The 16,053-nt window shown below is 50.3% G+C and overlaps 1 protein-coding gene across 2 annotated transcripts in view; it reads right to left on the reverse strand.

Annotated features, from left to right (window-relative positions):
• Nucleotides 1-662: 662 nt before the first annotated feature.
• Nucleotides 663-16,053, reverse strand: part of Cog7 (component of oligomeric golgi complex 7) — a 64,089-nt gene continuing 48,698 nt past the window's right edge. Inside the window, exons 14-17 of one of the 2 annotated variants that reach the window (XM_046454647.2) lie at nt 13,663-13,746; nt 10,159-10,273; nt 3,167-3,310; nt 663-1,074 (exon numbers count right to left, since the gene is read on the reverse strand). In XM_046454647.2, coding sequence (XP_046310603.1) covers nt 908-1,074; nt 3,167-3,310; nt 10,159-10,273; nt 13,663-13,746 — 510 coding nt within the window. In that variant the 3' untranslated portion in view covers nt 663-907. The remainder of the gene's footprint in view (nt 1,075-3,166; nt 3,311-10,158; nt 10,274-13,662; nt 13,747-16,053) is intronic. The other variant, XR_006853973.2, reaches the window with a different exon arrangement.

Below are 16,053 nucleotides of genomic sequence, written 5' to 3' on the forward strand. Positions count from 1 at the left end.
GCCCCTGCCCTCACGATGGGAAAGAGAGCGCTGCTGCTCCGCAGCCCCTCCCGCCTTCCTCTTCCCAGAGCACAGGTGTAAGGGGTCCCTGCAATGAGGCGGCATCCAGCCCCGGGAAAGGGTCGAGATCACCCTGCTGGTCCTGCTCCAGGCTGTGCAGGCACAGAATGAGTCAAGGCCTTTGACTTCTCCTTGTTGAGGAAAGTCAATTCCTCCTTGTTCTAGGCACTCAAATCACATTATTTTCTGTTACTTTTAAGCCAAACACAATCTTAACCAGTTATGAAAGCAACTGACAAAAAACAAGAAAAGAAAAAAGAAAAAGAATGAATGCAGTTCACATCGCCCCACAAACCTCTAAAGGAAAGAGCCAGAATCCTCCCGGGGCCTGCGAGACCCCATGTGGCCGCCCACCTTCCCCCGATCCAACTTCCTCCCTCCCTCTGCCTTGTCCTGCTGACCCTGGGCCCCGTCAGGGCCCAGCCCAGAGCTCCCTGCTGCACAGCTGCACCCTGAAGGTCTGGGGGCCCCCACCCGCCCTGCAGCCTCCCCCCAGCACTTGGCCTTGTTCCCTGCTCTCCACCCCCCTCACAGCCACATGCCCGCTGCTCAGCACGGACCCCGTGGGCAGCACTCAAAGACTCACTGGGGGAAGAAACAGACTTCTTTCATTTCATTTATTAATTTCATTTTTAAAATGAGATCATTTTTAAAAAATCAACTGAAAAGTCCTTTCTAATAAATAAAATACCTCTTACTTACAACCTTTTTCATTATACAAAAGAACCAAGTCTTCTTAAAGCAACCTGTGCCTCATTGCTGGCAGATTTTGAGGGGAGTCCACTCTGTAGAGCCGTGGTGCCCCCAGAACACCAGCCCCGAGCCTCTCCTCGGATGGGCCGTGGGGTCAGTAGCTCACACCCCGCATGGCGGCCACCGTGGTGCTGAGGCGGCGCGGCAGACCCTTGCTGACCTGCCTGTAATCCTCAGGCTTGGCCTTCAAGAGCGTCCCGATGTTCTGGAGGGTGCGGGACGGCTGCAGGCCCAGGGCGTCCATCACGTTGATCAGGTAGTCTGCAGGGCGGGAGGAGGCAGATTTAGCAGTGTGAGGGACAGAGCCCGGAGGCCTCCCCTGAGCAAGGAGGGAGAAGTCCCCAGGTCCCCAGAGCTGGGTACCTGCTCTGCCCCAGGGAGGCAGGCCTCCATGCAGGGCCTTTCCAGCAGGGTCACACTGGACTCAGAGCTTGGCCGGAGTCAGACGTTAAAAATTTAATGACAGACTAACTGACCCTTACCACCTCCCCCAAGCCACCCACCCCCTTCCAGTGCCAGTCTGAAGGACAGAAGGGCCTCACCCAGAGCTCTGGGCACTCCTGGGTTCCTGTCCCTGTCCCAGTGCAGAACCCAAAGGGCAGGACACATGGGCCCAAGGGCAGTGCCAGGGGCGGTGGCCTGCTATGCGCAGGTTCCTGTTACAGGATCACCCCGGGCCAAGTCCATGAGAATGTCCAGGAGAGGACTCTAAGGTCCTGTCATTGTAAAAAGGAGCCCCATGATTCTAATGCCCAGCATCTCAAAGGCAGCACAGGTCCGGGGCCAGCAGGGACAGAGGCCATGAAAGCACCAGTGTGTCAGAGGTGATCAACCACTGGGTGCTGCCTGTCCTTCCTGGGCGGGCCCAACCCCAACCTCAGGGAAGCTTCAGCAGGTGGGCAAGGGCAGCTCCACCCTCTTCCTGCTTTGAGGGATGGGGAAGCTGCACTGTCTAGAATGTCCCCGTCACCTCTGATCACTGCCTGTCCCTTCTATCTGGCTAGACAGGAGCTGCAGGCCAGGCCTGGATGTTCCATTGTGTCTTCTGTTTAAGGCCCTGCTCAGGGCAGGAACCCCGGAGGTGGCTGCTGTCCTGTGGCTGACTCATGCCAACTTGGGATGAGCTGCTGCCCAGGAAGGAAGCCCGGCCAGACACCTGCTCCTTGGCGGGTTCACCCTCCAAACTGCGCTCCACTCGACCGCAGGCCAGGAGCTGCAGAATTCGAGCCGGCGGTCTACTGTGACATTCTCTTGTTTGGCCATCAGCGTCCTCTGCTGGCTGTGTTCATGCCTGACCCGAATGCCTTCCAGGTAGGCTGCACCACCTTGGACCTCGCCACTCCACCATCCTGCACCCTGACACCTCACGCATGGGGTCCCCCTCCCAGCTTCGTCCCCTTACGATGTGGCTCAATGAGCAAAGGAACCATCTAAGTCTCTGTTGCAGCTCACCTCCTAACACTATGGCTGGCACACAGTAGGCACTCAATGCAGAATGAGTGAACCCATAAATCTGGAGCTTAACAGGGAGGGGGAAACAACATGACAGCTGAAAGCCAGGGGCAATCCCGAACCTCACTCGCACACGAGTTCTGGTTGCTTCTCCCCAAGTGCTCCAGCCCAGGCCCTCGGGGAATACCAGCCGGCGTCTGAATTCCCTCCTCTGTCCTCTGAATGCTGTTCCCAGGGAACAGCCAAACAGCTGCTCTCCTGTGCTAACTGCTGGGAGCTGACTAGGAAATGAGCAGGGAACCAGGCAGCGAGACTCCAGGCCCCACTGCATCCCTAACCACCCAGGGGCCCAAAAGATGGCACCTCACTTCTATTTCTTTTGCAGAAAAATGAGAGGCAGGAGTTGAGCCTGGCCCCCACTCTGCAGCTGCCCACATCCAAACTCATCAGGTCCTCAGGGGCTGATCTTTCAGGCTCCCTCCACCTCCCTCCTGACCACCCAGGACTGCCTTGGGCTCGAGCGCAGGTAAGTAGATGGAAAGAATCCCGGGGACTGAACCTCTCTCCTGCCACCCGCCAGCAGCAGCCAGTGCAGCTGGGAACAGGAGGCACTCGGCCCTGTCTCCTGAGGGAGCCCACCCAGCGGCCCTCACTATGGCCTTGTTATGCAAGAGCACCTGCCTCACAGGACTGCCCAAGGTTCAGCGCAGAAGGCCCAGCTGCCTCGCGCTCAGACTCCTCTCCCTGGAGCTCCCCTTCATGGCTCTAGGCCTCAGGCTCATGACGTCTGCACCTCTCAGGGCAGGGCCAGCTTCAGAGATGAATCCAGAACTGAAGCTAAACCCAGGACTTGGGATAAGATCCCTGGAGGGCAGGAGGGTGAGTTGCCCATGGGACCCACCAATGTCGGTGGCCAGCTGCTTGGTTGAGTGTGGGGTCAGCTCTGGGATCTGGAGGATCATGTCACAGTAGGTCTGCATGGTGGCTCTGGCGATGGAGCCCAGCCAGTTGTCGGCCATGTTGTCCAGCTCGGGCAGTTCATCCCCTGGAAGAGGAAAGAAGGTCATCAAAGCAACCCAGAACCCACTTGGGAGAAATTCACCTCTTCTGGGTGACTTGGCCCACGGCAGGAGTGGGCCAAGTGTGCAAACACGCCAGGGAACTATGGCCTCAATGGGAAGAAAACACCGGAGACAGAGAACAAGGAAGCCTCAGGTCAACTGGTCCTGAGGAAGCACAATGTGGATCCAGAAACGAAAACAACCAGGCGAGGACAAAGGTTCAGAGCCCACGCAGGCCACGAGAGCAAGTCCAGCCCCGCTGGCCAGGGGGCTTCCACAATCAGGGAGGGACACAGACAGCAGGAGAGGAAACCAGGGAGAGGAGAAGAGCCCCAACCCGAGGGGGCCTAGGGGAGTGGGAGGGGCCGGAGCATCATGTGGGAACTGAGACAGGCTCAAGGCCAACCCCACCTCCGGAGACTGAACGTTACCCAAACCCTCCGAACTGTGTTTGTGTTTGTCACCTGTACAGTAGAGAGAGCAAGAGCCCCGATTTTCAGGGCTACTGTGGGAACTACAGCCACACGCAGGGCCCCCTGCAAGGTGCTCACACACTTGGTACTCAACACGTGGCAGCTCTTAGTTCTAGAAGGATCATGAGGAGAGGAAAGTGTCTCACAGAGCCAATGGGAATAAACTGTGGGGGAGGAGGCTGGTCACGGAGGCTGCCTGATGGGGCAGGACAGGGGGCACCTGCAGATCTCAGCGAGGCTGCAACACGACAAGCCCTTGCAGGGGACCCGGTCAGGCTGTGGCAAGGCAGAGTGGGAGGTGACGCTCCAGGCCAGGGAGATGACCTGGCAGCCAAGGGAGAGGGACACTTGTCAGGAAAGGAAAGAAGGGGAGACGTGAGGGCCACATTAAAGAAAAGAGAGAGAAAGGGGAAGAGTATGAAGCCAACTGTGAAAAAGGGCACACCGTGGTCCTGCTGCGACCACCACTAAAACCAATGACACACGGCTCAGGCTCCGTGAGGACCGCCACCTGCACTCGGCGTGTGGGATGTGTGGGAAAATGGAGAAGCGGCACGGTGTGGCGTTGTTAGGTTGTGATCTTGTTTACACACCCACCTGCCCCACAAATCTAAATTCGAAGGCTAAAAAGACAAACAAGGCTTGGTGGCAGATACGCACAAGGACAACGCGTGCAATCTCAGGTTTCCCTTGGAAACTGGCGGCTGGGCTGGTGTCACGTGGCCGGGGCGCTGCCGGGGCAGGGGAGCTGGTGTGGGAGAGGGATTTCTGACCCGAAGGTGGAAGACGCAGGCCTGAAGGGAATGGCCCGAGAGCACCTGCGTTTGAGAGCTGCTGGAGATGAAAGGTGACCACTGTTCTGGTGTGGATCTGAAATGTCCCCCAAAAGTGTTGAAGGCTTGGTCCCCAGTTCAGCAATATTCAGAGATGGGGCCTCTGGAGGTGACTGGGTCAAGGGCTCTAATCCTTGATGAATTCATAATTGAATGGCTATTGGGAGGAGGTGGAAAGTTAGGCAGGGCCTCCATGGGGGAAGAAAGTCCTTCAGGGTGTGACCTTGAAGGCTGTCTTGTCCCTGGCCTCTTCCTCTTTGCTCTCTGGCTGCCATGTGGTGAGCAGCTTTCCTCTGCCATGCTGTTCTGCCTCGCCACAGCCGAGAGCAACGGGGCCAGTGAGGAACCATGAGGTGGAACTTCCGAAACTGTGAGTCAAGATAACCTTTCCTCCTATAAGTTGATTTTCTCGGGTATTTTGACACAACAATGGAAAAACACAACTACATAAAAATGGATGAAAAGGAGAAAGGGAAATGAGCAAGAGACAAAGGCTCGTGCCCCAGGATACAATCCAGATGGAAGGGGATAAGCAGGCAGAGGAGGTCCCACACTGGGCATAGAGCTGCACCGTCCCTGTTTACTGAACGGGTGGGTATGGCTCTTCCACTCAGTGGCAGCAGTTCATGAGTCTGCACCTGCCCACAGACAGACACAGAGGAGGCTCAGCCCCAGAACAGGAGCCACCCGCCACAGCCCCCGGTCCAGGCCTCCAGGGAGTGGGTGGACCTCTGCACCCACGCTGTGCAGCGATTTCGTCCTCAGCCCAAGCCACAACTCCTGCCCCACTGCCAGCCAGCACTTGGACCATGACAAGGACACAGGTCTGAGGTTTCCTGAAAACAACTGCTACAACCCAGTGTCTGTGTGCTCATGAGCACGGAGGCAGGGGGCCCCCGGGACAGTTTAACTTTCCCAAAGGTCAATGTCCTTGTGGGGAAAGGCCTTGTCAAGGTCTTTAAACCCTCCACGGCATCTCTCTGAGAAAGCCCTTTCCCTGTGACAGAAGGCTCCCACCGGCTGCTCACCCAGTTCTTAAAACCTAGAAACCGCCAGGTGCTGTCGGAAGCTCACTGTGTAATTGTTCCCAGTTTTCTGTATGTTGGAAAATTTCCATAACAAAATGTTGAGAAAGGAAAACAAAAAATAAAGAAAAAATGAAACACTCAGCCTGGCTGTTTTTGATGTTCTTATGTTTTCAACCATGTTGAAATCCACTTGGTGGTGGCCACCTGGGCAGTGCCCAACCCAGTGCCCAGCACACAGTAAACAATTCGCACACATCTGTTTGGTGAATGAGTAAATGAATGGGTGAAGGGAAACAATGGCTGGCTCACTCTATCTTCGTTTTTTAACTCTTCAGCAGTGTTGGGGATGGAACCCAGGCCTGGTGCATGCCGGACAATTGCCCCACCACGGAGCCCCACCCGCCCGCAGACACAGATTCCAGGGAAACAGAAGCAATTCTGTCCTTCCTTGTGATGAAACCAGAGTACACACAGCACCACAAGTTTGCCAAGGAATCTGAACCAGCATTTAATCCTTAAACTTGACATAGAAAAGCAAGATTTATGAGTTAAATGATTAAGAGATTTGCTTTAATGACTCTAGTGAAAAACACGAGAGAAATAGAAAAACCAGGGGCCATTTTTGAAGCTGGGCTTTGAGTACCTGGGGCTTCGTGACACTATTTGTGTGTGTGAAATTCCTATGAAAAAAAATGTTTACTTTTTTTTTTTTTTAATTTAAAAGCACATTTTAAGGGGCTAGGGACACAGCTCAGTGGTACTTAAGTGTGAGCAGACCCTGGCTTTGGTCCTCAGCACCAAAAATTAAAATAAATAAATGAAACTTAAAAGTACACTAGAAAATAGTTGAAAATAAAAATCACTGACATGACCACAGAGTCCTTCAATAATAATAATTAACATTCTAGAGTACAGATACTTCTTGCACACAACAGAGAATACATTCTTGTAAAATAACGCAGGAGGCACAGAAATATGAGTAAAATAACTATCCTCCACATGTTTGCTCCCACGCCCTGTGCCAGGCCCCTGGTCCCCCTGGGACGGATTCTTCCAGGCCTGTTCTCAGGGCTTTCTCACGTGTATGTACTCAGAGGGTGGGTTTGCTTTACTCTTGATAAAGACCACCCTCAGAAAGCCTTTACCAGTTTATTCTCCACCACAGGCTCTTCACTTTGGTTTTCTTCTGCTTTATCACGGGCTACACTGTACACAGGACAGAGGTAGAAAGCACATCACAAACGTTTTAGAGAACAACTAAACGCCACTGGCCACGACACACCTCCCTGGGCAAGAGCACGGCCCCTGCAGTGCCCAAGAGTCCCCGCATGGCCCTGCAAGTGCCGCAGCAGGTGTGAACTGGGCCAGGTCTGAGATGGCCTCCTGCTCTGCCCCGCAGTCCGCCCCACAGGTACCCCACCCCAGCATGCTGCCTGGCTTTGGGTCGAAGGGACTCTTTGGAGATCTGCCCATGCCACTGTGTGTAGCTCTAGCTCCCTTGCTTTCCAGGGTGCAGTGATTTTGTTGGACAGCCATATCATAATGCATGCACCCATTTTAATGCTGATAGACACCTGGGTTGCTTCCAGATTGGGCTACTACCAAATCATTATGAAGACCTTTAGGATGTATCTGGGGCACATATGGATCTGTATCCAGGAATAAAACTTGACGGGCCAAAGGGTCAGCACATTATCACTCTTATTAGAAATGCCAGGCTGTTCCCAGGCAGATATACCAATTTCCTGAGGTGGATCAAAGCTCTCTAGTCTTTTCTTCTTACATTTATATTCACAGCAGTTCTGAAAATGGAACCACACGGCATATGGTATACTTAATACACTGGGAACACCTTTCCAAGTCATTAAATATTCTTCTATAATATTTTTAATGACTACATAGCATTTTATTATATGGATATACTAGAAAATTTTAACTAATATCTGTAGTTTCTCATAATGTTTCAATGTTTTGCCTTTATAAAAAGTGCTGGGGTGAAAATTCATAGTTATACTCATGATTATTTATTTTTCCATGTTTTTATTGTGGTGTAGTAATCATACATAATAGTGGGATTTGTTTTGACATATTTGTACCTGCACTCATGATTATTTTATGAGCATAATTACATAGCAACAATCTAAAAGGTAATTCTGATCTTATGTCAAATTATACAATATAAACTGTTATCCATCACTATTGCCAATACTAAATGTAGTGGCTTTAGTATGTACATGGCATCCCTCAGGATCCATGGGTGATGGATCTCAGGAACCCCAGAGATACCAAATCCAGATATTTAAATCTCTTATAGTATTTGCATATCATCTCCACTATCCTCCTGTGTACTTTAAATAATCTTTAGATTACTTACAGCACCCAATACTATATACCTGGTTTCTATGCTATTGTTTAGGGAATTATGACAAGAAAAAAACCTGCATGTTTGGTACAGATGGAGATTTTTTTTTCCCCAAATATTTTTGATCCAGAGTTGGTTGAATCTACAGATGCAGAACTCACAATCAGAAGACCGACAGTATACACACATACACAATTTGATCAGTTAAAAATAGTATATTCCATTTTCATTTGCAGTTACTTGAAGATTAATAAAGTTAAATAAATCTTAATTTGGGGGAGTTATGTGAAGGCCTTCATGTTATTTACTGTATTTCGCTACATAATTGTCACAGATTTTATGCCCGATTTTTTTGCAAATGGAGTGTGACCATTATGTGAAGCTTTTTTTCTGTTTTGATATTTTTTTAGTTGTCAATGGACCTTATTTTTTTATTTATATGTGGTACTGAGAATCGAACCCAGTGCCTCACACTCGCTAGGCAAGCGCTCTACCACTGACCCAAAACCCCAGCCCAAGCTTTTAATTGTGCTGATATTACTTAAAAATCGTTTTTTACTAAACTATCTTTGCTGCAAGATTAGTATATTCAAAATACTCATGAATATGTGTTCATATAATGGTGATGATCATGCAGTGAAATACAGCCCTATTTTTCTGTGGGGGATTCGTCTTTGTCTTACTGATCTGTAAGATCATTTATAAAATAAAAATATTAACCATCATTAGTCACATATGTTGCTGTTTCTTCCAGTTGACCATTTACCTCTTAATTTCCTTTTCAAATCTTCCATTTCAAAAGGTCTTCCATTCTCTCCCCTAAGATTATATTAATATCCACCCATATTTTAGCTTAGTAAGTTTCACATTTTAAATATGAACTGCAAATACTAGTCTTTTAAAAAATAATGAGTGTCTTTTGTTTACGGCCCTATGAAACCTATGGAAATTTCATTTGTATCATTTTTGCAAATGATTTATAGACATGAGACAACAATGTCTGTTCTCTGTGGGACCCAAAGCTTTCGTTCTGACGATTAAACACACCGATTATCCTGCTCAATTCCTCTTCGCATCCTAAGTAAGTTTTCTTTTTGATGTCCCAAAGCCTAAAGGAGAGGTCTCCCCACAGTCCAGTGGTTTTGTCAAATTCTCATTGTATGTCTGATCAGGTATGTATTTCATGGTTTATCCTTTGTGTATTTCAGTGCCTTGTCATCTGACACTGAAGAGTATGTGACTACTGCAGGTTTACTGAAGGATTCACCTTTTATCAACATAAAAGAATCACCCAGGTCCCATCTGCTACCTTTAGATTTGAATCCAACTTATTTGTAGCAATCATCCTGCTTTTTTAAAATTTTAGGCTATCTTCTGGCATTCTCAGTTTCTAGCCTTCTGGGGTGACTAGTTTATCGTCAGTGTGGAAACTCCCTATGAGCTGCTGAATCTTCCACATACCAGGTTGCTTCTCCTTGGGGCGGGGGGCCAATATTAGAAATTAGGATAATTTTTTGATCAATAAGTTCATGATCCCTGTTCAAATCTGTCAGGCCCAAATAACAAAAAGGAAGTATCTAAATGATTTATATTTTTGTCTGGTCAGTTTAGAGACTCGGGAGCCTTGGGAGTCAGCAGCAAGCTAAGGCTGGATACATCTGCACAGGAGGCATTGCCTCTATGGGGAGAGCTGATTTTTGACAGAGCAAGCAAATCTGTTCTCATGAGGTGGCATGTGACATGGCACGAGGCCCACATGTCAGGGAGCCGAGGGAGGTGAATGCTCAGCAGATCCCCATCCTGTGAGCTCACTGCCACCACCAATCACCCAGGACCCTGGGCACCACCTCCCCAGCTGAGGGGCCCTGGGTCCACTCCAGGGGTCTCCGCACTCCTCCAGGGGTGCCCTGCCTCCAGTTCCTTCCCCAACAGCCTGGCCAGAGCTCTGCCCTGCTGAAGTGCCGCAGTAGGAGCAACCAGTGGCCCTGATGTTTTTCAGTCTCCACTGAATACTCTGACAACTATTTAAGTGGGGTTGAGAAAGAGACATTGGTTGAGGAGTGAGGGTGTTAAAAACAAGCCTCAAGGGACACTGCTCCCTTGGCCACAGGAGTCGTGGCTCCCTGGTCCTCTTACCTTGCTCAGGAGGAAACGGGAGCTTTCCGGCGTGCAAAGCCAGCTCTAAGGCAGAGTCCTCCTGAGTCACAAATGGCTCAAGATTCAGGGGCAGGGACATGATGTACTGCCCGATCTGAAACAAAAGAATGCACTTTCAGCTGGACACTGACGCATACGGGCACTACTTACGTGGGACACTTGTGCAGAGTCAACAACAGAAAGACAAAGTGGCCAGACCTGGGTGAGCACCAGTGTGTGGCAATGTCAGCTATGGCGACACCTTCAAAAAAGCCAATGGCAGTTTGCGGGGGACTGGGGATTCACCCTTCTCAGCAGTGGCCCCGATATTCAGGGACGCGCACAATGCCTCACCAGGGAGGCGGTGGGTACCAAGGTGCTGTGTGAAACGTGAAGCACTGTGTGCACGGGAGTTCCCGAACCTGCGCACAAGGAAAACCAGGAAGGTGCGCACGCCAACCAGAGCTGGCCCAGCAGAGACTCAGAGCCTGCCTTCCGCACTGCATCTAGACAATCCAACAGGGGAAGGAAGGGGTTCTGTTTGAAAACAGCCACTTATAACTGCAAACTCACTTGGCAAGAAATATGTAGTTTTCACAACACAAACTAGAAAGTAAAGATTGACAAAACCGGGCTGGGGCTGGGGCTGAGCTCAGCGGCAGAGGTTCGATCATCAGCATCAAGTAAATAAATAAATAAATAAAGGCATTCTGTCCATCTACAGTTACAAAAAATAAAAATAAGACTGACAAAACTTTCTTGGCTGACAGGGAATCACAAATGGTCAGGTAATGCGACATTTGGGACAAGCCCACAATCATTGCAGCATTTGTCCTGTGTTGTCAGATACTCCTGTGACAGTTTTCACGGGTATATCTGATGCACCTATTTCTATTACAGCTCATAATTGTTTTGTGTTTTAAGGTAAGTATATATTTTATCTCAAAATAAGGCTGATTTGGGGGTTACAACAATATATACGTTCTAGAAAGGTTTTTTGAGACTGTTGTTGTTTTTCTTTTTTGGTGACATATTCTGTGACATCCGCCTTATGGACACTTCTTAATTCCACAAGCTGCAAGTCAGAGAGGTACTAAGGACCTTCTCCATCGGGCTTCATACACACCTCACAGTGGCAAGCGCCTCTCAGAACGAGGGCTCCAGGAGCTCATGCAGAATCTACAATCCACCCAGCCCAAAGGCCTCTGGGATGTCCACCCTCACTTCCCACCATTTAGCATGGTCTCAGCGTTCAGTGGTCTGTGTTGCCAACAAACAGTTCTTGGATTGGTCTCCCTCTAAAGAATTACACAGATGGAAGAATGGCATTTCTTTTCTTTCCTCTTCATTCATTTACTTAGCACACTCTCTCACTCTTAACTGGATAAGTGGCCTCTTACCTCACAACCACCACTATGGTACATTTCAGCTTGAAAATGGCAACAAATCATCTTTCTCCCCACAAGGCTGGGGGAAAGGAAAGATGCTACTTTCTGCTGTTGGATTTTCCTTCTAATTCCATTCAACAAGCATTTCCTGGGCACCTGCTATGTTCAAAGACCAAGGCCAATTCCTGAATTTGGTACCTTTATGTACCAACCTTTTAGTTAAATCCATGGGCCCAGTTTTGTTTGAAATAGAGTGTCATATTATTATAGCTGGTATATATGTGGTTTTTAAATTTCCAAGGTCTTCTCTCATTTTCACCCCTTTATGATGCTCACATGATTTTGGGGGGAGTGGGGTGGGGTGGTGGTTTACCAACAAGGCAAAAAAAAATTTCAACAAAGCTCGACATTTTAATCATCTGACATCTTAAACTTCTATCAACTGGCCTTAGATGACAGGGACAGCCGTAGTTCCTAGACAGATCCCATGGCTCCAGCTTTCTCTTGGGGACTCTTGCCTCTATTTATTCTCTGGAACTCAGTGTGGAAATGGATGCTTATCATCACACCTGTGGGTATTTATCTACTATGCTCATATATTCAGTAAGCTGTTCTTGACATCCCATGCCTAGGGAAAATGAAAATCTCTGGGATCAGACAGGCCTGGGTTTGAGCCCCAGCTCTACCTCTGCACGACCCTGGGTGACTTACTCTGTTGGAACCTTGGTGTCATCACTGCTCATATGAGGATGAATCGAGACCTACTTCAAAGCGCCACTGAGAGGGTGAAATGGATACTGTGTGATATGCACATAAAGCATCTGGTGTCCCCACTGGGTGAGTGGCTGCTCCCTCGTGGCTGCTCTCTTGTTCACTAGAGCCTTAGCCACTCCTAGGAAAGAGGCTACTGAACAAAACTGAGACCATGGACCGTCTCACAGCACTGTCCTGGCATTTGGTGCACATTTAATAAAGGTTCTTTTCCTGCTTCCAGGGGTGACAACTTCCACCACACGGCAGGGCACCACGGGTGGCAAGGGCCTGGACCTGGGTCTCATCCAGCTTCCTCACCTCCCTACACTTCGTTTCTTCAACCTTAGCATCAAGGCAGTTGGATCTCAGGTCATTTCCAGAAACATCACTTTCTGAATCAGTCTAGACCTCCTAATCCTAAAGATATAAGCACTCCAATGCCTGGAAAGACCACCCACAGCTAGCCTCGTCCATCCGGGATGGCAGGCAGTGCCCTGGCACACAGGAGGAGGACGGCCACCGCAGACTCGCGCTGCTGCAAACAAGCCCCGCTGAACGCCAGCCTTCCCCCACTGCAGAGCAGAGCTGTCGTTCACTGCTTCCGACTTACAATAATCGCTTCTCGAATTCCTTATCTGTTACAATTAAGTCACAACCTACACAGGAGCTGGATTCTAAGAGCTTCGGGTAGATAACCTACAACACTCCAGAAGTTTCTTACGATGTGAGGTATGCACGGTCGGGGTGTGTCACTCCTGTACAGTTATCTGCGCACACTGACAATTAAAAGCAACGGGGCTGGGCTGCAGGAAGGAATGGAAGGAAAGGCCATATGCAGATGACCAGGGTGACTATCAATTCCTGGAGGTGAGTGCGGAAGGCGGAAATGATTTTAAGGCCCCTCCCCCGCTGAAGGTATTTCCTGTTCTCTTTTCACTTTAAGCTTCTAGGTCTACCATTCTTCTTAAGAGATGTGCTTGGCGCCATGAGGTTCACCACGAACGCACCCAGCACCGAGCCTGGCACAGGGTAGGAGCTCGCTAACTGTGTGCTGAACTTGAATTCAGAAACAATACGCACTGCTCTTCTCTAAGACAGAAGAATGTGACCACTGGCTCCTTGATTTCCCAAGTCCTAAGTTCTTACTGGACTCTCAAATCTAAAGCCCTCAGGAAATAGCCAATCTCATATTGGGAGAGAGGGAACAGGGTAAAAATGTCTTGGGGTCTGAAGTGGTTGTGTGGCTCTGCTATCCAAAACCACGGGTGTAGACAACACCAAGGGGCAGTGAGCACCTTACCTAGAAGGCCAGAATCAAAAGACCAGGTGAGACCACCCTGGAGAAGCACCCAGAAGCCCTTACGTTGCTGATGTACTCCAGAGGGGTGAGGCTGAAGGCTGGCAGGTCATCGGTCAGGGTCTCGCCGATGCCAGCTGTGGTCCAGCTCTAGGGGAGGAAGGAGAGAAAGCCGTTGAGGGCACGTCTGGCAGTGCTGGAAATGCCACGCGAAGGCACTTGAAGAAGCGGCCTGCCTGAAAGGGGTCAACTGCGATCAGAACTGACCTCTGGAACAACCCAGCGGGCCAGGGGTTTCTCTTCTTCAAATCTCCTTGAAGCCCAGAGAAAGGAATCATTTCTCTCTCGCTGGGAACACCCACCTCTCAGTCCAGCTACTGGGTGGCTGGGTTCCCTTTTATCTCACTGGGCACATGAAATGAGAGTCAGATATCCTCTGATCTGAGTTTCTCCACATGGTGAGGCCACCAGACAAGAAGTCATTGGGTACAGGGAGCCTCCTAGCCTTGGACCTTGGCACCCTGATGGGACCCCCACACACCTTCTCAGGGACCATGTCAAATCCTGCATCTTGGGAAGGAGGCTCAGAAGCCCCTGTGCTGCAGGCTTAGCCCAACGGCAGTCCCCAAAGCGACTCTGCCTCAATTAAAGCTGCTGTTTGCACTCCTATCTGCCTTCTGGATCTACTTCTCCACTGACTCAGGCTCAGAGGGAAGGGAGAGGATGGAGCCTCCAAGCCTCAGCAGCCACCCTCCGTCCTCTCCGTGACTCCGTGACCCTCTGACGGACAAGGACCTCAGCCCCTCCACATGGCTCTGGCCAGTTACAGCAGAAACATGTCGGACGTTGCTGCTGGAGCTTCTCAGCACCCTGCAGGTGAACTACCCCACACACGCGCTTACAGACCCCAGCCGGGCACCCCTCCTACACAATGCTGGCCTCCCAGACCCCACTTGAGCTGCCCTAACGGCAGCCTGGAAAACAGGTCCTTTCCTGGTGGCCCGTGGGAGTGACTCCTGAGGTCACCATGTAGCTGCTCTCAGCAGCCACCTGATGCCTGATCCGGTTGCTTGATCCTTTAAGTAGCATTCCGGGAATGGAATGACCACGTCCACCCCCGCACTGGGCTCCAAGCCCGGGCTCAGCCCGCAGGCCTCCGTGCCCGCCAGCACCGACTCCACTGCTCCTGGGTCTCCTGGTCCTTGCTGTGGGTGAGTTCTGTCCTTCTCCACCTCTTGAGGTTTCCTTGTTCTTGTTTGAGAATTCTTTCATTTCAAAAGATCCTTTTTTCCAAGTAACTCAACCCACTGAGAAGCAACTCTAACCATCTACGCTCACCAAGTACCTGTAAAGTGCGGGGTCTCGTGCTAAGCTCTGTAAAGCTGATACAAAGAAATCTAAGACTTGCCCTTGTCCTTGGAAGCTCCTTGGAGAAGCAAGATCCCCCTGATACGCCCATGTTGCCTGCCCCCCACCCTGTGCACACACATGCACGTGTCCATGAGAGCTTTCAGGGTCACATGGGAGATTTTATACCGCTAGAGCTCAGGCAAGCAAGAGCTCAGGGTGATCAGAGAAGGGCTGGCCACAGGATGCATGCAGTGCCCTGAGGCAGGAGTAAGGCTGGAAGGCGAATATCAGGCTAGGGAAAGATCTTACCTCCAACACATTGACTGCAAGAGGAAATGGGGGCGGGGCAGAGAGAGAGACAGAGAGAGAGAAGAAGAAGAGGAGAAGGAGGAGGAAGAGGAGGCAGAAAAGGAGGAGGAGGAGGAAAGGGGGAGGAAGAGGAGGAGAGAGAAGAGTCAGAGGCAAGAGAGAGACAGAAAGGAAATCTATAGTTCAAAAGAGACCCAAAAAGACATGCCAGTCAATCCCCCTGGTGCAGGATCCTGGATCCTGATTCAGTTAAAATAACTATGACATTTATAAGACAGTTGGAAATGTGCACACTGGTGGATGATATGGAGGAGCCATGTTCTTCTTTTTTCGGGGGTGATTGTAGTATTGTGATTATTCTTAGAGTCCTTGAATTTTAGATGATAGTTTTTTTACAAAAAGACTTTAAAATAAAAAGTCCCTAAAAACAGACTGCCAGACTGGTCCTGGAGAGTGGAGGCAGGGGGATGCTTTGAATGGGGCAGGACGGCACCACAGCAATGCCCTGTGAAGACCGGAGCAGCAGCTGAGGAGGATGGGGGTGCACAGGAGATGAGAAGCTCAAAAGCGGCTCAGAGGTGGCAGGAGCCATGGAAACTGCTGGGAAAGACCAGTGACAGTTGGTGGTTCACTGGCAAAGAGGGCACAGAGAGGAGGCCGAGAAGTCGCCAGGCGGGAAACAGAGGCTCCCGTTAAGACCAACAACGGTGCCACAGGGCAGGGCAGGACCACTGTGGGGGCAAAGACCAGCGTGGCCACCATCCAGCCAAGGGGTGGGTGCTGTGGGCTGGAGGCCGG

The sequence above is a fragment of the Marmota monax genome, unplaced genomic scaffold, assembly GCF_021218885.2.
Source record: "Marmota monax isolate L192 unplaced genomic scaffold, Marmota_monax_Labrador192_F-V1.1 WCK01_AAM20220418_F8-fsc00086, whole genome shotgun sequence".
Lineage (NCBI taxonomy): Eukaryota > Metazoa > Chordata > Mammalia > Rodentia > Sciuridae > Marmota > Marmota monax.